Source organism: Anas acuta, chromosome 20, assembly GCF_963932015.1.
Source record: "Anas acuta chromosome 20, bAnaAcu1.1, whole genome shotgun sequence".
Lineage (NCBI taxonomy): Eukaryota > Metazoa > Chordata > Aves > Anseriformes > Anatidae > Anas > Anas acuta.
This window is the reverse complement of record NC_088998.1, coordinates 7,005,291-7,030,056: the sequence shown is the minus strand read 5'-3', so window position 1 is coordinate 7,030,056 and position 24,766 is coordinate 7,005,291. Positions and strand designations below refer to the sequence as shown.

The following is a 24,766-nucleotide window of genomic DNA, read 5'->3' as shown; positions in this document are numbered from 1 at the left end:
TCTCCGGCTCGGGGAGCCGACAGATGGGCTGCGGGCTGAGCCCCCGGCCCCCCCCCGGTCCCCCCCCGGCCTCCCTCAAGCCTCCCCCCGGCTGCCCAAAGGCCTCCTCCCCTTCCCCCGGCACCCCCGTGCCGCCCAAGGGCCTCCCCCCTCCTCAGCTCTCCCCTTCCTTCGGGCCGCCCCCCCTCTTCCCCGGCCCTTTGGACACCCCCCAAAAAAATAAAAATGAAATAAAATAAAAAGGGAGGCTGCGGACCGAAGCCCAGCCCGATGCCCCCAGCCCTGTCCCGATGGCGAGGCCTGGGGGGGGGGGGGGGGCCGCTCCGAGGAGAGCCCCCCGGCCTTTGTGGGGCCGCCGCGGGGTCCTTTGCATGTGAATGGGGAATTGGGTAAATCCTCGGTCGGGGCGAGGAGGAGGAGGAAGGGGGGGGGGGGGGGGTCGCTCCCAGCTCGGGTTAATGAAGTGGGAAAGGAGTCTTTCAGAGAGGCCTGCAAACAACCCCCCTCCCCGGGCAACAAACCCCGTCCCAAATCCTACATGGATTGACTTAAACCCAGGGGATAAGTGCTTTAATTTAATCTCATTGAATAAGAATGAGGCCAAACAAAACTCTTTAAAATCATATTAAAAATCTATCAAAGGACAACTTGCAGTGGGTGTGCTTTTCATTTCGCGAGCGCCCAGGCAAGGAGCAGACAGCAACCTTCCTCCCATTTACACAGCGGGAACGGGAATCAAAGACATTCTCTAATATTTAATTGTCCTTGTAGCCGTAGCAGATTCCTCCTCTTACATTAATGAAGTACAAGGCTTCGTTACACGTCAGTAATTGCAATATTTAAATTTGCCATTCCACATCTGGCAGAAGCTGGCACTCCGCTCTATGAGCGGGGCCGAGGCAGCGTGGCCACACGGGGCTGGTTTGTCCCCAAAAACACAGGGGGCAGCGGGGCAGGGCCCGAGGAACCCCCCCAGGCCTGCTGCAAGGGGCTGGGAGCAGAGGGGAGAAGAAAACCAGCAGATCAGTTTTGAAGCTCTTTTACCTTTCTGTCTCAACACCACATGAAGTTAGGCCAAATCGGAGAGCTCAGAGCTTCTCCTGTCCTCTCTCCCCAGGCTTATGGGGAAAATAAACCCATGCAAACAGGGTCGGTTTCACTCCTGATCGGTGCTCAGTGCAGCTCAGCACCTGCGGCTCTAGGGTTAAGGTGTCGGGTGTGTGACCACGATGCTCTGAAAGGGGGTGCCCAGCTGTGACCTTGGTACCCAGGTTACCTCCTTGCTTTTTCCTCCCCTAAAGCCCTAAAAGCACAAACTCAGAAGTTCCAGCTGCAGGCAGGGAGGGATGCGCAGAGGCTCAGTGCAGCCTTTCAGCCCTTCCCAGCCACCCAAAGGATGCGGGCTCCTCATACAGGGAAGGAGACAGAGCCAGCAGAGAGCAGAGCAAAGAGCAAGAGAAAGTACGGGAGAGCCACGACTCCCAGCTTTGAGAACAAGGAGCAGAGGAGCAGCAAGGAAGGGGAACCCGAGCCTGGCTGGGAACTTTGTACAGGAGCTCCTCGCAGAGCTGCCTTCAAGCTGCAGGGCAACCATGCCCCCATCACTCACCCCAACCAAAATAAAAAGCCAAACCTGGCCAAAGGCAACGCCAGCACAGTGAAAACAGGCTGCAGCATCACCCAGCTCCCTGCCCCTCTGAGCTGCTCCCACCCAGCCAGGACCCCCACAGTGCTCACCACCTACCTCGGGGGGACAAACTCAGGAGCTGCTCAGCACCACATCCACCTGCTCCGTGCCAGGGCTGGGCCAGGGGAACCCACGGCCATGCTAAATACTTGGGTGCCCTGCCTTGTTACAGGGGTGCTTCTAATTGAGACCCAATTAACTCCAAACCTATTAAATGCTTCCTGAGCCAGGTGAGGAGCAAGGATGAAGCCAGCTCCCAGCCCCGCTAGAGGTGTCAATAAGGGCAGAATTTGCCTCCTGCTGAGCCAGCTACAACTTAAATACCTTTTGCACTTCGAAGTTTATTAAAGCAAACTGTTAGCTTCAGGTCTGTGAGCACTTCCTTTAACACTTTCATTTTCCTGTGTAACGATCTCCTCCTCTCCCTAATCACTCAATGATCTGTCTGCTGAAAGATAGCTCTGAAAGTTTTTTTTTTTTTTTAATAATCATATTGTCCACCATAAGGCCTGTAACTTTCCATGCCCAATTAATACGGACAGCAATGAGCTTTCCTGACGCCTCGCTGATGTGCCTTTGGCCCTTTATTCCTGTTATTGAGAATTTACCACTAGTCCCTATTAATTCCTACGTGACAGTCAGCCAAGAGAAGGTCAATTTTTTTCCCCTCATGCACAAAATCGTTCTTCCAAACTTACCCTCCCTGCATCGCTCTCTCTGAGTCATTTTCATCTTCAGGGGGTTCTTTTTTTTTTTTTTTTTTTAAAGTTGACATTTTGCCTTAAACCTGATTGCTCTTCCAAACAGTAATCATCAAATCAGGTGGGCTTTGCTTTTTGTTTTTAAATCGTGATCTAATAAATTTTATTAACTTCACTCTCTCTGCAAAATCATGGTTAATTTTATACTGGATCCCTTTAAACTTCTTTCTTTCTTAATCAGTTAAAAAAGTACTGCAGGAAAATCAGCATTCTGCTTGGTAATTGCTTGGGAGGAAAAAAAAAATCATTTTGGTTCTCAAGAGCTGCATTCACTCGAGAAATTAAATACTTTTGGTCTGATTGCTTCCCTCCTACAGCCCTTGGCATGACTCACTACAACCCATTACTCGGTGCCCCTAATTCTGTACTCACAAAGTGGATTTTGTTTTCACCTCCACTTCTTTTTTAAATTTTTTTTTTTACACTCCACTTTTCCCCCTTCCACCACCTCACGATTCTACGGGATTTGAGCCCTTTCTGGTGTTAAATAACGTGCCCGAGCTGGGCTGCAGGCTTTGTGCCTTCCCTGGAGGAAGACCCAGAGCCTTTAGGGGGCTGGAGGAGGCACGGGGAGGTGGGTGCCCACCTGTAGGTCCTGGGGGGCTCTGTAGGTCATCCACAGGCCTTCAGGGCACCCGCTCTCCCCCCCAGGCTCCACGTCCTGCTAACTCAGCTCTGCCACCGACCCCATTCGAGTTCAGCTTTCACTTCACGTGCTGGGCAGTGGTGAGTGGGTGCCCAGCTCGGCACACGGGGCATCACGCTGCCTCCTTTTCTCAGCAGTGGAAATTCTCTGATGAGAAGGAAGAAGGGGGAAAAGCACGAAGTGAAAGCCATTAGCTCACGACGTGCTGAAAAAAGCTCTGCGCGAGGCCGAGCTAACGCAGGGAGAACCTTGAAAGCCTGGGTGACTACCGGCAAACGTTAGCAAGGCTCTGCAAAGGCTTTAATGTTCAGAGAGGTGAGACATTTCATACATATTCTGCATTTCATAATTAGGTATGACAATATGCTGCAGGCAAGGAGAAGTTTGGAGATTGCTGGATTCCACTCCGGCTCCTTCCCCCAGTGACAACGTTTGTTCCCAAACTCGGAGGAGTTTTGACATGAAGTTTTGTGCCCATGAGCTCTGTCCCAAAGGGACCATGTGTCACTACACCGAGGAGTTCTCCAGAGCCCTACCGATTTCACGGAAATCAGGGAGACTCTTTACAGCTGGCAACATTTGACTAACGATCAGTGTCCAGGGACAGATCCTGCCCCACTGCACAAAGGACAGGGTGGCAGCAGCTTGGCTGTTACCTGCAGCAGGAGCAGAAGTGCCCCCCTGAATATCGACACGAGAAGCAGCAGCCTCCTCTGAAACCTGCACCTGGAACACCTCTGCCACTGCTCTGCTGATTAAAAATAAGTAAGCAAACACAGCGTAGAGTGTTTCTGCAGGTCTTTCAGACAGCAAAGCATCCACGTCTCACTTCAAGGTTACACAGACATCACATTTTTCTGAAAACCGTATTTAACCTCTTTTATTTTTCTTGCAAAATACACCTTAGAAACACAATGCATCGTCGGGAAGCTACATTTAATTGCAGCAGTGCGACAGGACACGCCTGGATTCCATTCCATTTGGGCGAATGGAGTGAGAGGGAGGAGGCCAGGATCCCCAAGATCCCTCCCATATTTGCCTGATAAATTGAAACGCTCGTCAGTCGGTTTGGCAGGTCACCCTGACCCCCGGCTGAGGCACTCAAGCAGGTTTTGCAGCAAATGAGTGGAAGGTCCCGGCTTATGTTGGAATCTGCTGGTTGCCAGGTTTCCTCTGTTTTTTCTTCCTCTTCTTGACCTTGGATACACCAGTGTCCATCCCACTGGAATATTCAGATCGCAAGATCTCAGCAAGGCGATGTTTGCCGTGGGTCTTCTTGAGAAGGTCAGACCTGGGCAGGGGGAAGAGAACAGGCATTAGATTTCCTCCTCTCTGAATCGCTGCTAGGTGGGTTACTTATTTTACAGCTGCGGAAAGTGACATTTGCGCATTAGCAGGAGAACAGCTTCCTTTTCTTGAGGCTTGATTTGAAATTCTGTCTCATGCAAAATTAGATATTGTTGTGACAGGTTTTCGCAAAGGTGGCAAAATATCATGCCGTTTTTAAAAGCAAGCCTTTGTTCTGTACAAATGCTCTTGCAGAGGTGGTGGGGAGAATGAGGAAAGGTTGTGTGCTGAAGGCTGATGAATTAGGTGACACAGCAGTTTGAAAATTATAATAATAATAGAAAAAAGCCTAAGAGCCCTAAGACATTGAACAATGGAAACGTTTTATAAACAGAGCTTAAATCCAGACCTTGAAAACACAAAAACCCCAAACAAGTGATCAACAAAAGATTATTTCACGAGTGTAAAACCAGCAGACTCGTTTGTTGCACTGTCCTGCAGACATCCCACGCACCTTGCAGCCCCCCTCCAGAGACCAGTTTTTGCAAAGCTGCATTCTGCCCAGCCACGGAACTCCAACATGGATCTCCCTGCAGCCCGAAACTGCCAGCTATAAATATAAAAACCCACTCAGCATTTTTCCACCCCAGGTTCTGCCACTGTCCTGCTCTGTGACCTTGGGCAAATCTCATCCTTGTTGCTGCTGTCACCCTCTCTTAACTGCTTGACCTGCAGTCTCCTGAGTGCAGGACCCGTTGTTCCCTACAGTGTCCCCATAGCCCTGGGAGCACCCACAGCTACTGGTGTCTGCACGCCCCGCTCACCAGTTTATTGCAAAGCCCAGTAACAGACATCAAGATTTTCCACAGACATGACCAGAAATCTATCTGACCCTCTAAATACAATGAAGGAGTACACCAGAAGCCCCATATCCATTCCAGCACGCAGTTCTGGTAATTTATGTGCCTCAGGAGTCCTAAAGGTTGCAGCCTCACAGCACAGCCTTTCATGACTCCTTCAGGTGCCCAGGACTGTGCTGGGGACCACAGAAGAAAGCACTCTTGGCTGCAGCAACAGATGAAGTCATTCCTTAGGCCAAATGTGTAAAGAAGGAAGGGAAGCAAACTCTTGGCTCCCTGGCATATTTGCTTGCCCCCTTTCCCATAGTTTGCTTTCCATCCCCGTGTAGGTCTCACGGCTGCAGTGGGTTTGGAAGGAAGGCGCAGAAGGATGGGAAGAATGGTGTGATGATCACCTCTGTACGATGGTTTCCCTGGAAGATTAAGCCTTCAAGACAAGTGGAAGAAAACTCTGTTTCCTTTGGTGTGGTCTCCATTCCCTCACTAATTTAGGATCCAGGCTCTCTGTGGTGTAGATCTTCAGCTGTATTCTCCGCTCAGTCCCCTCCATCACTCGGCCAAGTTTCTATCTGACACTTTCCTTGTGTCTCCAAGCATTTACTACAGTAATTCGAGGGTTACCAAGCAACAGATCAGTTTATTAACAACAGGGAAAGGACCCGTAATCCACCCGTAGCTGCCGGGCTGAGCTTGGGCTCAGCAGGGAGGTTGTCCGATGCTTTATTATCAATCAGGTGAAATCATTGCCCAATTAGTAAGTCAATACCCCCTGGCGTGGTGATCGGCTGTACGCGGGAAAAGAAGGATGGAGGGAAAGGAGAGGTTTCTCCCTCTAACAAGGGCCACAAAAATCAATGGAGCTGTGCTGCGAAACCTGTGCTGATCACAGCTGTCAAGGCCCTGCTTAACCACGAGGTGCAAGAGCCACAGGCAACAGCGACAGCCTGTAGTGACAGCACGCCAGGTCAGGATCCCTGCCCAGATTCTTCTCGCTGTGCTGCTGTAAAGCTGTAAATTCCCCTCTTTGCTCAACTGGGGAGAGTCTCTAGGGCCCTGCCAGAGGAACCAAGCTAACAATGACAAGGGAAGGCGCCCTGGGGTTATGAGACAAAGCCCAGGAGAGCTGAGACCTCGCTACTCACACTGTGAGCATCCTTGGGCAAAGTGTTTAACCTCTTTGTCCTCCGTGTCCATCCTCCCACCTCCTGACCCCCATGACTGTATTTCCCTGCTGCCCAAGGCTGCTGTGATGCTAATTGAGGAGAGCTGAGTGGCAATAGCGGGTATGGTGGCAAAAAGCTTCAGAGGAAGGCTGTAAACATAAGACATCTGCAGCCTAGACAGAACCCATGTTCCCATCAGTGGATAAACACCCGGATTGTCAGCATCTCCTTCTGTGATCTCATGTCTAGGTATCGCGCTGCATTGAGCCCTAATGAGAACACATCATGTTGATACCGGGCAGAGAAATCCACAGCCCTTTAAATCCCTCCTTCCAAACACAACAGGCGGCGTTTTGGTGGGGAACTACAAAACACTGCAGCGAAGGGGAACTCGCGGGGAAAAAAAAGATTCATTAATGATTGACCATCCCCATGTGCTACAGCGCCAAGGCTTCAGCGGGGCCTCAAGGAGAAAGGAAATGTTCAAATGGAGGAGAAAATGGCCAGTTTTATCGGCTAGGGGAAAACGAGACAGGAATAGAGGAATCATAACTCAGAAAATGAAACAGCCCCGATGCACGTCAGGAGGAAGCTGACCCTGAACACAAGTTATTTCACTTCTCTGTGTTACTGGCCAGCACACTGGGCGTTTGGAGCTGTCACGTACTGGATGCCAGGCAGAGGTACCAATGAATACTCCTTTACACAACGTATGGGGTACCTGCACTCCCATAAAAGCCAGGCAGAATTGGTAAGCAGTCAGAGGAGCTGACTGAGATGAGTTATCGAGTGGGGGACACATCAGCCCTTCATTTGCAAGCCCAGTGCTTAGCCCTAGACCCAGATGCTGCTTTGGACTTTATGCCCCAGGTATAGGATGACATCAGGTCACCCCAAGGCCTCTCAGATCACCTCATCACCTAGGTAAGAAAGGTGAACTGTACAGCGACAGAGGGAAGGCAGAGCACCCAGCAATTGCTCAGTACGGTCTGAAGAAGCTCCCCTCCTCCTCATGGAGGCACAGGAAGGAAGGAAAGACCCAAGCTTACAGCTGCCTGCGCACACCTGTAATTAAGTCGCAACCTCAGAAAAGCTGGTACCGAGAGCCTCAGCAGAGAGACAACAAGGAAACAGAGGAACTGTCCTCAGATGACTTTGTTATATCCTGAAAGACTGCGAAAGACCAGCCCAGAGCCAAACTTTTAAAGACATAAAACCTCTGCCCTTCTCAAAAAAGAAAAGGAATGATTTTATTTGCTCTTCCAAGCACAACCAGAAACTCATCAATTTTGCTAAAGACAGCACTGGAAGATGAAAAGGCAGGAGAGAAGCCTCTTGAACAAACAAGAGAGAGAAAAAGTGTCCAGCAAAGGAAAGGAATAACATTCTTTTTCCGTTTTATCTGCTTCAGCTTCCTTCTCCCTCCCTCTGCAGAGCCACTCCCAGAGCACCGCTCCCTGTCCCTCCTCCCACGCAGCCATCAGCAGGGGTGCTGGTGCTGCCCAAACCTTCACCACACAAGGAAACCCAAATGCTTCTGGACTGGTCTTTACTGACCTCTGAGCTCAAAGCTCCTACATCCCAGAGGAGTGCGCACACACGCGTGGTTTCTCAGATGTCATACGATGGCTCAGAAGATCTCTGCTACTCTTTTTCCCTAAACAGTCAGCACGGTTTTTCCTAAAGACTTCTCCTTGGCTGTTCCTTTGTCTTGAGCTGTGTGAAATGCTGCTGCGATGCAGCGCAGCAAGCGTGATAACCTTTAACCAACGTGCAGCAGCTGCAGCAACCAAAGGTTCTCAAATTGCTCCAGCTGCGGAAGACAGCAGAAAGTTCTGCTGCACGCTCCCAGAACTCACGGTGTGTCTTTGGAGGAGACTGAGGTAGGTTGCTCCATTTATCAGAAAGCATTTCATCATGGATCTCGCTATCAATCTGCCTGACAGCATCTCCAACAGCTTTGAAATTGTGCCAGCACCAGAGCTGGGTTACCTCTGGGCCAAGGCTGCTGCAACACCTGCTTTGTCTACTTACAGCGTTAGATGAACCATCTGCAGCCAACGCAACCCTATTTGGGCTGGTTTTTCCGTTGCTGTTTTTTGTGGAGTGGAGGCAAGAAATTCATCAGCAATCCTATACTTCACTCGACAAGTCAACAGATGGCCTAGGTACTCTTATCAGCTGATGTAAACACTGGTTGAGAAGAACGAGGATAATTATTTCCCAGTCATATCGAGCATCAAGTGCTATTCCAGTAGTCAGAGCAAAGCATTCATGCCAGGACAAGCTAAACAGTAATGCTCACAATACACCACACAAAACCCCACAGCCTCACTTCCACTGTAACACCTTGGTCTTCACCTCATGGAATAAGGATCAAAGCACCACTGGGAGCCTCCCAGGACTCTTGCTCAGGCTCTTTCCCAGCCAAAAGGCCAGAATATATTTCACTTAGAGAAAGCTGCTCATTTCTTGGTGTGTACTAAAGGACACTGAGGTTTTCCAGCTCCATGTGTAAGCTCTATTTGCTCACTGTAAGATGGAGCAAAGGCTCCGTGCTGCAGCCATGGTAGGATGAGACAGTAACAAAGGGCATTGCTATATGCAGATAACAATGACGTGGATTTTACAGTTATAAAACTTTAACTTCACGATGTTACAAAAGTCCTCTTATGATGTGTTAAGCAGGACTCATCAGTGTCCTTGCACTGCCTTCATGCCGAGTTTCGGAGCAGCCTTACTTCTTTCTCTAATTTCTGGTCTGTTTGCATTCCAGTGCAGGAATCCATGCTCTTACCTGAGCTCCAGCCTGGCTTTCCAGAGCAGGCTGCCCAAAACCAAGTGAAATTCCTATTGGGCAGAATTCCAAAACTGTATTTTGACTAATTAAGTGATATTAGGAAAGCTGTAAACAGCACGCAAAAACTGGCAGGCAAACTACTTCTAATGATTAGACAATTGCTGTGCAGGGAGACCCAGCTGCAGCCTTGGTTCACGAGCCCTGTCAGCAGAAGCATCAGTCTTTTCGAGATTGTCAACGCCAGGAAGTTCAGAAATGTCATCAGGCATGTGGGCTAGGGGGACAAAGTGAAGGGCTACTCGCTTTCACCCAAAGCAGGCTGCTGACCCAGCCACACAGAGGATGAGCCTGGTTTACAAGGTAGATTTCCCAGCGACCTGTGTGACTAATGCTGAAGAATGCAACAGTACAATAATCTTGCAGCCAAAGCCTTAAAGGCATAATGATATTCATATTCAGAGCAATGCCGGGTTAATAATGATGTAAATTAAGCCCCTCGAACAGAAGCACCCTGTACACCTTACCTTAATCCTGTATCAGTTAAGGTTTGACTTCACCTCTGAAGGCTGAGGGGCTTTTCACCTTAATTTTTATTCTTATTTTTTGCACATGCTGTAGCAGCAATGACTAGATTTGATACCCCTACATAAACACCATCTTTCTGAGCCTTCCTGGCTTCAGAGACATCCTGCAGCAATGAGTTCCACAGGATCCACTGAACTTCAGGATTTCTCTCTTTCTTTGTTAACAGCATGAGTGCACAAACAAGGAAAATTAAGTTGTGACTCCCCATTACGGTGAAACCCTTCGTGGACACACACCAGCCTTCCAGAGAGATCAATAAGGAAAAAACAGACCATTAGCACCCCACAGAATCCCATAAAACCCTGCTGATCCACAGTGCGAAAGGCTGAGTAGCACGGGGAGGCTGGGTGGACCAGCAATAGGTTTTTGGCGTCTGCATTGTGAAAGACTCAAAAGAAATGTCTGTCTGGCGTGTCAGCGACTTCCTGGGCATGCTGCTTCTCTGCAGCGACCCAAAGACAGTTAATCCCTCAGTGGAAGTGGGATCAGCTTCCTTACATCTACCCGGCTGTAAAAGCATGAGCCCAGGCACTTACTAAGCTAATGTAGTGTAATTTAATATCCAGGATCTGGTTGATGTGCCCCTCTTATATAAATACGGCATTTCAACTTTCACGAAAGTCATGAGCAGAGGATTTTGCCATCTTCTGATCGGGTTTTGCAGTAACTGCTACAGCTGGGGGGGCAGCTGGTTTGCACTAAGAGGTTTAAAAAATCCGTGAAAGTTTTACGTGTGCATTCAGGAGAGGGCTGCGCCCACGTCTCAGGGCTCGTCACCACACACCTGGCTGCTACATCTTCCTGCCTCACCTTCCCCAGGCAGGCTCTCTGAGGAAGCACTAAGCACAAAAGGAGACTTCAAAAGAAATGAAAAGTTTTCTTTGTCCTCTTAAGGAAACGTTTAATGATCACCTTTACCCCTGCTTTCAACCTGGATGGCCTGCTCTTTATTCTCTGGGCAGGTGCTGAGAGATGAGGCTTTAGTGAGCAGCCTGATTAAAAACAAGTATCAGATGTTTGGAGACAATGTGTAATACGACAACCAACACTCATGGTATCACGTGAGAAATATAATTAAAAAGATTGCTCTGTGACTATGCTCCTATCATTTCAAGCCTCACATTTTACAATTAAAGGCCATTTGTCTTTTAGTAGCAAGCTAAATTCTGCTCTCTGCCTCGTCATTGTGAAATCAAGAGCAATTCTCTGTAAATTAACAGCACTATCTTGAATTTATGCTAGCAGATACTGAATTTGAATCTATATTCACTTTTCTCTAAGCTAGCACATGAATACTACTATATCCTCTCTTTTTTTTTTTAAGCACACGCAGATGAAATAAATTAGAAACAAGTGTCACAGGCAGGAACAATTGTCACAGAAGACAACTTTGGGTATTTCTGCTGGGTCTTAACTTTCCAGATGCTCTCGGATTTGAAACCTGGAGCCTGAGCCGTGACAAACCTGTGCAAAGTCTGCCCCACTTTCCCTGAGCCGCGACTCTGTGATCCACGTGCAAATGAGCTTTGAAATCACTCTCTGGCCATTTGTTCTAACACCTCCACATCCCCCAACCCCACGCGTCCTGTGCATAAACGCCCTACTGTATCTTGAGCTTGTCGGTACTATAATAGGATGAAGACTTGGGGAGGAGGAACGCTGCCTAAAAGAGGTGCATAACAAGGGAAAAAGTAGCTCTAACAGAGTAGCAACATCATAGGAACAGAGAGAGGCATTGTTGCAGGCCAAGTAATCCTGTGACACGCTACTGTCAGTCATAGCTTGACACCCTGCTGGGCCAGCAAGACATCAAAGCTCACCCCATACCATCTTACATGCTCTTTATCGGCTAATCAGGCTATTCTTCCTGAAATAAAGCTCCGTTAAATCCCCCGCTCACAGGGGCATTCCCATCCTGTTGCCCATCTGCTGGTGAGGGTCAGCTGAAGCAGGAGGCAGATCAGTGCTCTGTCCCTGGTGGCTTCGCAGAGCAGGACAATGCTGTCTCCAACTTCTTATTTTAAAGCCCCTTCCCCTTGCCTATTTTTTTTTCCCCTCCCCAAATACATACATGTGCAAGAGATGTCACCAGCCTGGAACAATTACGTGGATTAGTGCTTTAATTGCATGGTTAACATTTGCTAATGGAGTTTGCGGCAACAATTACATGGAAAGAATCACAACTGCTACCAGAACAGAAGAAAGATCTTTCCTTCTTTGAATTATTGCAGTGATTTTACAGCCAAGCCAGAAGTTTGTAGTCTGCCGTTGTGCTATAGAAGATAAAATCTCAAAAGGGAGGACTATCTATCTTGTGGAAGCAACTCCGAGCACCTAGGATCAGAGGTACTGAGCATCTTCAGCTCCATTTCAGGCAGAGGAGAGCATTTGGGGCTCTACTCCTCCAGATTTGTCAGGGAATTTCAGTTTCCTGATGCAGGAAAGGAGCACCCAGGAGACTGGAACAGATGTAAGGAAGAGGGGAGAAGAACTGGTATTTGTCAAGGCCCGGAGGGAAGGAAGAATCTACATTGTGAGATAAAATAACAGCCACAGTACCTCGTTCATAATAGGTACGAATAGGTAGGATGGTCAAATTCAAATTTGAGAAGTGAAAATATTCATTTCTCTTCTGTTTTCTTGATGCTTTTATTGCCCCATGCCATAAACCAACAGCAAGCAATTACACACACAGCCCTATCTGTGAGCCTTTTTCCCCTCAGCGGGGTTGAGGGTGAAGAGTTGCTGCTGCAGTTGTTCCTGAGACAGGGATCACAGTGCTGTGTAGGTCTGTGCAATTGGGAATAGGAATAGAAAAACCTGGCATCCTCTACTGTGGAAGTGCTTGGCCACAAGTCTGCTGTTGAAACCCTACAGCAACCAAGACCCGTGCGAGACAGAGAACCACTCCAATATAGAGGAAGTCTCATGCTTCACTCTGGAACACTGCCTGTGCCCTTTTATATCCTTCAAGGTAGCTCTGAAGTACAAATAAATAAGAATTAGGCTGTTTCTGCTTGTAGGAACTGGTGTGTTTCAAGTACACAGAAATTGGTAAAGGTGCAGTAAAACCCAGGCTAGTGCATGTAGGCGCTTCTCCACTCTTAACAGCTTACTTCAAAAACAGAGCATCTTATCAGAAGTCAAACTACAAAGTGAGCTGCTTGTTTCTTCTTTTTTTTTTTTTTTTTTAACTGAATTCCCACTCAAATCTTCAACCAAGTTGGTTTAATAAATGTAATTTTTAGGCTCTCTAAAGCCGTTCAGGAAAAAAAAAGAAGAATTAAACAACAGCTCAGAGCACAATGCAAACTAAGCCTTGCTCAACATGATTTAGGCTCTCAGGAACAATCACACGGAGCAACCACAAGAACACTGGGGAACAAAGCGTACCACGGATTGACACGTGGCATCCCTTGGCTTGAGAATGTCAAGCTGGCCTACCTTTTTGGTCTCAGTTTGGTTTTCTTCTTTGAGCCAGTGCTTGGAAGAGCAGTCAGGTTCTGGGGGGCATCCCTCAGGCCAAAGCTCTTGGCCATGTGACCCAGGTGGATAGATTTGATGTGGAAGATATGCTTGAGGTTTCTGGGATAGGCAGCGTAGGCACAAACGAAAGACTGCAGTGCTGGGAAAAAAAAAAAAAAGAAAAAAAGTGAATTCTGTTTGCTACTGCATCTTTATATATATACACTTAAAGATTCAGCTGTTCCAGCTGAAAGGACAACGGTCTTGTCCTCCGGGACACCTTCTGGTCAGCAGCTGGTGGATAAGGTTGGCATGTTAAAAACCTGTGAAGGTTGTACACTGTACTGGTACAAGTCCGTAAGGAGAAGAAAGGTGGTGGAGAAGGGTTAGGAGCTGAAACAATGCTACATGAAGTTGCATTAGGTCTGCCTCTTGTAAGGATGCCCCTTCTGCCAGAAAGGGTGATGTTTGCAGCACATCTCACGAGAAGAGTTGCTGACATCAAATGGCAGCAGAAAGGAGGAGAGAAGGAACAGCAGGATACGGGGATGAAGAGAAGGAAATAGAAGCATGGAAGTGGCATAGGAAGGCTCCTCTGATATTACAATCCCAGTAGTCCATGCATTTTTCACCAGTTACTAGATAGTCCCTTATAAATATCTGAGAGCCAGATGGATTTCCTGACTCATCATCACACTGAGAACAGAGCTCACCTTCTCAGAAGGGAAAAATAATAGAATAGCGTGCAAATTTCCTTTCACATCTTTATATTCCTGTAATGCCCTTCCCTCAGGGCTCATTGCTCTAAAGACAATCATCCACTAATACGAACGCTACCACTGCTCCTCCACGCACCCGTCACGTTAACTACACCCAGGTTGTCCTCCCTGCTACAGGGAATAGGGGGGGACTCTCAGCAAGGAAACCTGACAGCTCAGAAAATGCCTCCCTTCAATCCCCCGACTGCTCCTCTGCTCGCTAAACCTCCCGTGCCCCCCCAGCCCTCACTCCAACCACCACCTTCATCTCTCTCTCCCTCTCAGCTCCTGGCAGCAGCAAGCTCTAAACTCTAACCTCTCCTGCCCTTGCCTGTTGAGCCACCGGACCAGCAAGTTTGCCCACAGCTTATGTCTAATCTCTTGGCAGCAGCAGGAGATTGGAGTTTATGAACAGTAATAAAAATGTCATTTTAGCAGATCAGCTCCTGGAAGGACCCAGGGAATCCATCAAAGCTCTGTTTACTGAGTAAAGCGAACTCCTTTTCCCAATCGATGAGAAGAAAAGATTGAGTTTTTTGCACCTTCTTCCCAATTTCACAACGTTACTCTTTTAGAGGCATCTGAACATCAAGAGACCTGTGTTTTCCCAAAAAGAGAATGCTAAATTCCAAACACCTAGTCTCACTGTCTCAGCCGAAGGCCATCCCTCTGAGGGCTTATAAACCAGCTCAAATGCACTCAACAACCTCCTCCTGTTGCCTTTTTTTTTTTTTGCATAAAGTTATTGGTCAAATTCACCTGCTATGAAAAGGTGTAACTTTTCAAAAGGAACAATATGAACCTGCTCTCGCTCCAAATCTGGTCCCGTCGGAGCTAATATAGCTGTCTTTCTTGCAGCATTTGAAATGTTTGATACTAAAGATCCTGTTATTATGAAGGCTGAGCTCACCTCCCACGGTTCTTCAGATAGCAGAGGCTGCTGGAACTAACTCCCCAGATCAGAGTTAGAGAATCAAAGTGTCAGAGGGCCCCCTTCCCAAAGTCCTGACAGAAAGCTGCCAGATCCAGGCCTGAGTCAGAGCTCACAAAACCAGGGAGAGCTGCGAGAGACTATTCCAAAACTGAACTAACAGCCCTGCCGTACCAGCAGGTCGAAACCTCAGCTCCTGTAACTGTCTTAACTCTGAGGAGCTCAGAGCTGCTGACGTTCATCACAGCGCTCAGGAAATCTAAATTAAGACCTTTGGGGTGGCATTCTTTTTTTTTTTTAAATACTTACTCTCAGGTCTTTAGACCTTTCAGTGCTGTCAGCACCATGTTGTCCAGCTTTTATGTGCAATTAGAGTGGCCAGATATTAAAAGCTTTTTTTTTTTTTTTTTTTTTTAATAAAAATTGAAGTTGCCATTCTCTATAATTTTGTGATCAAAGACAGAGAGCTTTAAGAAAACAACTTCAAAAAGACTGGTAACAGTGCTGGTTGGGCCAAAATTCACATGAAGGGACATCACCTTAAAGCCACAAGGGAAGCTGCTTGAGCTGTTCCAGCTTTTGCACACCAACACAAATCTAATCCACACTGGCCTGGGGAGATTCAGATCTGCACTGATGTAAGAGTGGATTCAGAGCAATCCACTGCCCACGTGCAGCCCCACTTTTCTAGGGGAATTGTGGAAAAACAAAGGAAAAAAAACCAAAAAGATGCATCTGATGGGGGTTAGATATGCTGATTTGGGGGGGACAAAAGGGTACTGAGGTATGAGACAGGTGCCATAACCTGTTCTCCACGCTGGCAGCCAGCTCTCAGTGCAGGTCCCCCAACACAGCCCCAGCCGCACGGCCATATAAGCTGCTGGGGGCTTTCTGCCAGGGTTCAGAGCTCAGGGGAATGGCAAGAAGAATGCACCAAAATGCCCCCCAACACAAGCATCCTGCAGCAGCAGTGGGCTCCTGTAACTCTGCTGTCCCTTTCCACGCTAGGGGTGAGGCAAATTGCTCAACTATTGGCCATAAGGTAGTGAAACGCAGAGGACAAACGCAGGGTTTGCTTCCCTCCCCTTTCTGTAACCAAAATGGCACGAAGGATCAGAAGACACCTGCCTGAGCTCCGCGTGTCACTGCAGCTCCAAAACAAGAGTACTCGTATGCAACCCTTCAGCTGCGAGGGCCTCTGTTTCCCAAAAGGGGCTCCCCTCTTCGTGAGATTTGTCCTTCAGGCAGCAGGGCTCAGCCACAGCCCTCCTCCCACACTCTCACCACTGGTCAGTCAATCAAGTTTGAAGGGCAGCACCTTCCCTGAACTATTTGATTGGAGTTTGGAAAATACAGGGCCGAGAGGCAGAAGGGATGAGTGGGCAGAGAGCCACTCGCCTTCTCAAAGCAGGCTGCAATCAAAACATTGCTTATTAACATTGACTAGGTCAGAAAATGGGGAAAAAGAGAAAAAGAGAGAGAAACAAATGCATCGCTGGCACGGTTTCCAATTGATTGTCTGCCATGAAAGCAAAAGCCAGCTGCCATGTTAATTATTCATGATGCCTGGCGCAGAGGGGAGGAAGAGGGGGTTTATGGAAGCCACTCAGCAGTGGAAAATTTGCATATGTAGAGAGTGGAATAGGAGAAAGAGGTGGAGTACTCCTGTACAAGATAAATGGGATGCACAACGTGGCAAATTTCCTGACAAATGTTCTGTACTTCTTGTTTGCAGCTAAAAAAGTTATTGGTGCTGAAGTCAGCAACAAGTGTGTATGGAGCTCACGTACAGTGAGGTTTTCTGAGTGTGACCCAAGCCATTCAGTTGTTCCTTCTCCCCGTCACAGTCATATCAGGTTAGAAGTTCGCATGGGGATGAGGAATCCCAGTGGAGTATAAGGAAGGTCATCCATGCAGGAGCAAGGATTTGACCACATTAGGAAGGTGTTTTAAGATCATGGACTTACAAGAGCACCTAGTAAAAGTAATACACCAGTCAAGTAGCACAACGCACCTGAAAATGGGTGCAAGCAAGCTGCTTAAGTGGCAAGTCTCTAACACTTCCATTGTAGGAGAAAAGTATTTCAAAACTCCAATCAACACTGCAACCTTTGTGGGGTGTTGGTGGTAAGAAACAGTGCAGTGACACGTACACAACCTACGACAGCAGGATTTGACTCAGATCAAAGTCACAAAAGAGGTGAAAAAGAAAACAATCAGGAAGAGAGACACAAGACTAGTGGAAACTTGGAAAAAAGGAAAGGCTCTAGTTGTGTATGTTCTGAGCAACAGTGGTTCAGCCTCTTGCGTGAAGAGTTTGCTTGTTGTGGACTTGTCTCACTATTTAATGAACAAATTCCAACTAATTGTCAAGGATCTTTGGGGCCTGACTTCCAGCACTAGATTTACAACAGCTATTCAGTTACAGGCACACCCAGACCAGCCCCACTGCGCAGCAGAATCATACTTCGCAGAGGGGTGCATACACTGCAACATCTCTTAGGTTCCTCTCAGGAGATTGCTTAGTGTTTATTTTCCTACCATATCCCTGTCAAGTTCTCCATCTTTTCCCCCAAATCTACCTTTCTGGCTTTTTCCAACTGAGAAGCAGAAGGGAAAAGCTTCTTGGACTGCTCAGTGACAATGGTGGTGTGTCCTGCCTGGCAAGGACAGGGACACAGTCCCAGATTTGTTCCTGGGTACAATTATTATTAAATCCATCCTGTTTTTTCTTCTTCCTGCCTTCCATTTTGAGTAGTTGTGCGGTCTCTCATTTTTCTCCCATCCCACACAACAACCTCCAGCCTAAGAACCTGGCCTGTTAAGAGCTGCACCCAGGACATCCTGCCTCACAGGCTTCAAATTCATCCCTGGCATGAACTGAAAGCAGCCGGTGGGTGTTGTACCACAACGTGGTTAGGCAGGGCACCCATAACCTTCTCAGAATAACACGCCATCTATTTGCTCTTGTGATTGGGTCAGAGTCCTTGGATGTGAATCCTACTGAAAGTCGAGATTAAACCTCATTTGCACTTAATATGGGGATGCAAGAAATTAACATTTAATATCATCACAAAGCCTTCTGGGCCCATCTCAACCCCCCTACGGAGCCTGATGTACCCAAAATGTTTCTTCCAGGCATTTTCCCTGAAGCCCTTCCCCTGAAGAAAACAGATTATAAACGAGCCCTTCTGGAATAAACTGAAAAGAAACGCACTGACCTTTTTTTGCCCACCGGACGGTCACCTCACTGGAGTGAACATAATTTTCAAATCTTGTCTGCAAGACCGTGGCCCGCTCCCGGACTTCCTGAGGGTCCGTACCACAGGATTTCTACAAGGGCGGTGGGAGGATTAGAGGAAAGAGAGAATTTGAGTCAGGAATAATGAAGCAGTTTACAATAGATTTAATAACAGTAAAATCACACAGTAACCACCCAGGGGCCAACAAAGGTAATCCTCTCAATATTACTAGAGAAAAAAAAAATTATAGATAAAGACGTTAAAGTCAAAGCAGCCAGTAAGCACTCCATGGTGAGGAGAGCAAATCAGTTTTAATTTTGTGTTTTCTAGCATCTATCACGTAGCTTTTTCCCCTCACTTTTTTTTTTTCTCCTCCTCAGATTCAACAGGACAGATACCAGTGCTTATTTCCACTGCAGTTTTTTGGAATTACTCTCCCCAGGCTCTACACGGACTCTGCTGGACCCAGGTTCTTTATCAGGAGTCAGGCTGATGTTGTAGGTTCCCCTGCGCAGTTCCCCATAGCACCTGGCCTCTTCTTGGCACTCATGGGTCAGGAGATCTGCAGGAGATCTCCACACCCCAGAGAATGGGCCAAAAATTCAGCACCTGTGAACAGAGCCAACTGAAATGAACCTCTCAGTACTGATGTCTACATGAAGTTTGCTCCCTGTCGGTACATCATAGGTAACCATAACTGCCGGTGGCTCCTCCAGAGTAAGACAAGGCCCTTGCACCAAAGACACAACAGAAGAAATTTCCTTGAGCTGAAAAAGCAGCTTTGCACATGCAAAAGCTTTTCCATACTCAGACTGTAGGATCCAGTGCAGGAAATGGAAGGCAAATGTTACTGGGAGCAAGCTGTTACTGGGAGGAGAAAAGAGGCTCTGCCTCTCTAAAGTACCAAGGCAGATAGAAGAAATGTGGACAAGAGAACAAGAGATCTGATGGCAAGTTGATAGCAAAATGCAAAGCCAAGCATCCATGGATATGCAACTCCCCCAAGAAAGGACCACAGAGCTCAAAAGCCATTCAGACATGAACCAGTGCCAGATCCAAGGCAGCAATTTTTTACTGGTCAACCCCTCGCCTTCCTGCCCAGGGCTGACTGAAAACAAACACCCACCTCCCACTACCCTGTAACTAGGCCTGTGCCACCACAACAGTCCCGTTGTTCCTCCCTGGGAGATTTGCATGCTAATGCTGCACAACCCTCCCTCCCTCAGCCTACAAGCATCCCCTCTGCCCTGCTGCTGTCCAGGGGAGCCACATCACATCGACCAGTGAGTGGGGAAGCCAGGCGATGCTGCTGACACCCCCCCCAAAACGTTCTGCTGATCCAGATCTGCCCCTCTGCATCCTAACAGCAAATCCACCGCCAGCACGACCCCAAATGCAGGCCCAGTCCCTGCACAGCGCCCTCTTTGCAACTCAGGAGCCCCCTGCGTAATCCTTCAGCGAAGCAAACGCACGTGGGGACTCGAGGTCCTGCTCACCCGCTGCCTGGACTGTCTGGCTGCATCTCCAGCAAAGCCAACGTTGGTGTTTTAAGGCTACCCGGGGCATCTCCCAGATTGCCGGGCTCTGCTATCCATCTCCCGGTGCGCTCCAGAGACTGACAGCATGCCCGTTCCAGAGCTGTCTCTGAGTTTGACTTCATGTGCGCCTATTAATCAGCTGAGACAGGCTCCAGTCGAGGGGCCTCTGTAAAGGTTTAATAAACTACAAGTGGTGCTGCCTCCCTGAAGTGGACACTTGGCGCTGCGACTAACAAGTTTCCATTGACGTGAAACATAAAACTTTCTCCCACCCCGCCCGCTCCTCCTAGTCCCCATCACTTTTCTTTTGTTAAGCCTCCTGGCAGCACAAAGTGTCACCTTCCCAGCGTTTTTTAATATGAATGTGAAATTAGTGAGGTTTGCCCTTTCCCCTGGCGGACAGAATCCTCTGTTATTAAAAAGTAAAGCACTTTAATAATGAAAACTTTTTCTCTTTTTCCTGTGTTTTAACTGTTTAAAATTAATGAGAAGGGCATAACGGTTGTCAAAGCGATATTGAAAGCCGGGTAGCCAGGACCGAATAAGCACGAAAATCCCTCCAGAGTGTTAAATAAACAGTGCTTCAGCCCCCTCTGAATCCCTCTGTTGGTTATTGTATACATTCTGTAACAGCACTCAGAATAGATCTGAGCACCGGGGAGGCAGAAAGGTTTCAGAATTCCAATAAAGGCCTCAAATTAAAGACAGCCTGGTGCGAATTCCAGGAGAAAATTAAAGAGACCTCAAGCTTAAGTGACAGGTGACTTGCTTCTGTGTCACAACTGTCAGGGGATTTAGTGATAATATGGCAATATATTACAAAGGACTTTTCTTATTCCCCCCTTTAGGTTTCAAAATGAGGCATCTCTTCTTCCTGGTGCTGGGGGAAAAAAAAAAAAAGTAAGACAAAAATGAGGGATAAAAAACTAGGTGCATAATTTCCAAAGTGTGAGGTCAGTCCGAGAGAAATAAATGAAAAAAGCAAATGGCAGGGAACATAATGTACTCAGAAAACAGCTTCTCCCCTCCTCCCATCTCCACCTTGTCTTTTATCCCCTTCAGCCTCTTGAGACAGATCTCATTTTAAAATTGCCCCCTAATGGGCATGAAAAAAAAAAATAAAAATCTGTGTTTGATTCCTGCCTTCCAGGGAGGTTCATCTTTAAAAAATAAAAAAATAATAAAATTTAAAACTGACTCAGAGCCAAACTGCGAAAACAAAACCAGCACACCATGCGAGTATCTGGGCAGATCAAATACAAGAGTGCTACTGGAAGTGTACTGGAAGCCATCCTGTGTGCTTTACTCACACAAGCCAGCTTTAATCCTGCTCGCATCCTGGTTCAGATGAACAGGACAATTAATTTGAGACCCTTCCACATTTTTCTAAGGCCCAGAAGATAAAAGCCTACCCCAGAGGCTTGCTTGATCTACTCTCCACACAGATGAACGTTGTATCTGTTAGGTAATAAGCATTACTACCATTATGGAGAAGTAGTGGGATAGAAGAGCTTTTTCTACCCTGTATTTGCTTAAAATAAGAGTCAATTCTGGCAGATCCCTAACCACTAGTATCATCTGTAATCAATAACAGTGCCAATAACCTAGAAGAAGAGACGGGCCTGGTTGCAACGTGACTTCACTGGTTCAAGACACCAGGGGACCTCCCACCGGCCTCACTAGGAGAAAACATACCTCCCTCGTTCAGAAGAAAGAAACATGGAATTATAAAGACTGCAGCTTTTAGGTTTGAGAGGCTGGGATAAGTACTGAAAGTCTCTGATTTCATTAAGAGAGTATGTTAATGGGAGAAAGGACAGAGACACAATAAAGCTAGACTGAGGTAGAGGAGTTCTTTCCTAAAGCAGAAAAAAAAAAAAGAAAAGCCAAAAGCACAGGCTGTAACATCTCCTGCTTCCATTATACTTCAAAACAAAATGAAGGATTTTGTTTTAATAACAACTTTTTACTAACCTCCACACACCTTCTCTAGAACTCGCCAAGTCCCCCTGCCCCCCTCCATAAAAGTTGAAAGATCAAATTTATTCTCTTTGTAGGCAGGTGAACATTCACACACCCAGACATAGCCACATATATATTTTATACACCTAAATATAAAATATACATTTTACAGGCACTTCAGCTTGCTCCCTGGCTGCACACAGAAGCCCAAAAAATGCATGTTCCAACGGGGTGCTTATAATGGACTTCAGTTGAGGCAATGAGAACCGAAGAGCATTATAATGAGGTTCCTGTGTGCACCACCATAATATATACATGACTCGACGCACCGAGAGCTGATAAGCAAAGCTAACTCGCTCTCGAACGGCAACATCACAAATGGATCAGGCTCAGCTCCTCGTAACAACAAGTCCTCAATCACTCTCTGTCCTATGCAGTGTCCGTTGCATTCCCAGCTTATTCTACTGGCTTTACAGCAAACTTAGGGAATTTAATAGAGATTAACCTCCCTTAAAACTCATAAACACGTCCCTGCAGCATCTCAGGAAGCATTACAGACCACTTACAGAGCCTCTGATAGCAATAAAATACAAATCTAACAAATTAAATGAATTCTTGATTGCATTTAATTTATTTTTCAAGTAATTCCTGAAGATATCTATTTGATATTGACAGGCCTATGGTAATCTCTATAATGGGGATGAAATTATTTTTTTTCCAGAAAGAGAAACTCTATTTCTCAGTCTCAATTCTTTAAGATTCTGAGTCATAGAAAAATAGGTAATTTTGTATTTCTAAGTCCTTGCAGCAGATTCAGACTATCCTACAGACTGAGTGGATGTACCTCAGCTCCAGTGAAGTCAACAGCAAAATTCCATTCACTTTGAAGGCAGAGGGAATACAGGAGTTCAATCCCACCTTTGACTGCAAGTGAAAGGAACCAGCTCCTTCTGTACTGGTGCTCATGTACAGCAGCTGGCATGGCAGGGCATGCCTAGGCAGCACTACCCAGCAAAAAAAATGAGAGTAACATAGCTACTTTTCAAATCGGGGTTGTTTTTTGTTTGTCTGTGGGGTTTTGTTGTTGTTTTGAGTAAAGCAAGAAAGGCAGAATACGAGTATTTAAATCAAAACATTCTACATTTAAATGTAGAGAGTATTCTACAATGTGAAAGCGTGGCAGAAATACCAACCTGATCAGTCCTGGTAACAGGTTTGCTAGCTTTATATTGCTGATCCAAAGGCAAGGATACAAAGGCACTGAGATGTTTAGGTGAGAATTTTGGAAGTGGATCAATCATTTTGTACCTGCTCAAGTATTGAGCTCTGACATTCAACAACATTCAGCATGCAGTTTGTCCTGCCACTTTCAAAAACCAAACTGTCAATTTCCAGAGAAGAGGAAGAAAAATAAAAATACCAAACCACCTTCTCTATTTTGCTCACTTCCCGTGAAATTACACTTGTCCTTGAGACTGGAACAGGTAACGTTCTGTCCCACGTTGGTAACAAATCTAAAGTGCAGTAACTTCACAGATTTAATTGTTGAAAAACTCTCCAAAGTAAACACAGTTACCTGCCTATAAGCACATTCAAGAGAAAAGGAAAGTATTTATTCACAAAAAAAAAGCTATTTAAAATAACTTCTGCATTAAAACAGCATAACTGTGCTTTTACATACTTGCTAAAAAAAATAAGAGGCTGTACCCTAAACAAGTTCCAAACATTTAAAATATAAACACTACAGGCTGATTTCAGTGAAAAATTACGACCTTTATATACAGCTGTATCTCACATGAGCTACAGATGCAGCTTTCTGTGAAGCATGCAGGAAAACTGAACATCTTTAAAAGTATCTTTACATAAACCACCGCAGTTCTTAACAATCATCTGACTGTTAAGACTGGTACTGGGCAGGTTGTAGGCTCATACATGTTAAAACAAAGAACAAGCAGACATAACAACAACCAACCAAAAAAAAAAAAAACCGTGCTGCATCATGCTTGACGCACTCTTGACTTCCATTCAGAGCGAGGGTTCATGGAAGATGTGATTTGCCAGAATGCAGAAACACCAAAGATGTCACCTGCAAATGACTGAATTCTGTGAATTAGCAAACTGATGGCAGATCCAAAATTTGCCAAAGTCAATGAAAAGGTGACTCTCAACACAGAGAGCTTTGTTTCAGGCTCCAAGTAAATACAGATAATAATTAAAAAGCCTACAGAGCACAACACCAAATACATTTTGCTCATTCCTTCAAAAAGTTTTGTGTTATTTGTAATCTCCAACAGTATTTTAATACAGAAAACCCAAGGAGAACAGAAACACCAGGAAAAAAATAAAAAAAAATTTGCAGCTAGAAACCTTTGCTGTCTACTAAAAATATTTGCTGAAGAGTTAGAAGGAACTGGTTTTGGGGGGCAGCAGTTTAAAGATTGGGCAACTGTGATCTAAGGCGGTTCTATGATTATTTGCATTGCCTGACATGATGGACAGACCAACCATCATACCGTAAAGATGGAAGCTAAGGGAGGAATATTTATGATGCTTAACTGGTAAACGAAAATTGCAGCAATTCCAAATCAGCAGAATAACTCACCTTGCTTCTTGGTCTGGGCAACTTGAAGCGATCGTCTTTCATCAGGCTGGATAATACCTTCTCCATCTTTATCTCTGAGACACTGAAGCAACAAAGAAAAAAAAAGTCAATGATTTCTTCTACTTTTTAAAACATAGCATGTAACAAACTTCAGGCTGATAATGGATTGCAAGAAGATTGAGATTTATATGTTCAACTTAAGCATTTATCCCTGAAATACACGAGGTCTTAGCGACTCCCCCAGCAACTCCAAAAATGTCATCAATATGAAATCTCAGCCCCAGCTGAACTGCTGCTTTCACTGGAACAGAGAGAACATTTTACCAACATTGTCACCATTAGTAGTCACCAACACACAATCTGGTACCAACAGGGCATCAAAATAGCCAAGGGTGGCAAATAAAAACAGTCCACTGAAAGGCTCCTTGGTTCTCAACCAGCATAACTAACCACCGAAAAAATCCATGCCTTTAATTATA

The 24,766-nt window shown here is 46.3% G+C and overlaps 1 protein-coding gene across 7 annotated transcripts in view; it reads right to left on the bottom strand.

Moving 5' to 3' along the window:
• Positions 1–3,946: 3,946 nt before the first annotated feature.
• DDX31 (DEAD-box helicase 31) overlaps positions 3,947–24,766 on the bottom strand; it is a 46,373-nt gene continuing 25,553 nt past the window's right edge. For 6 of the 7 annotated variants that reach the window (XM_068656859.1, XM_068656860.1, XM_068656862.1 and 3 more), the window contains 4 exons: positions 24,288–24,369; positions 18,165–18,276; positions 13,234–13,414; positions 3,947–4,385 (listed from right to left, as the gene is read on the bottom strand). In XM_068656859.1, coding sequence (XP_068512960.1) covers positions 4,235–4,385; positions 13,234–13,414; positions 18,165–18,276; positions 24,288–24,369 — 526 coding nt within the window. In that variant the 3' untranslated portion in view covers positions 3,947–4,234. Of the gene's footprint in view, positions 4,386–13,233; positions 13,415–18,164; positions 18,277–21,124; positions 23,782–24,287; positions 24,370–24,766 lie in introns of those variants that run through there. The other variant, XM_068656866.1, reaches the window with a different exon arrangement.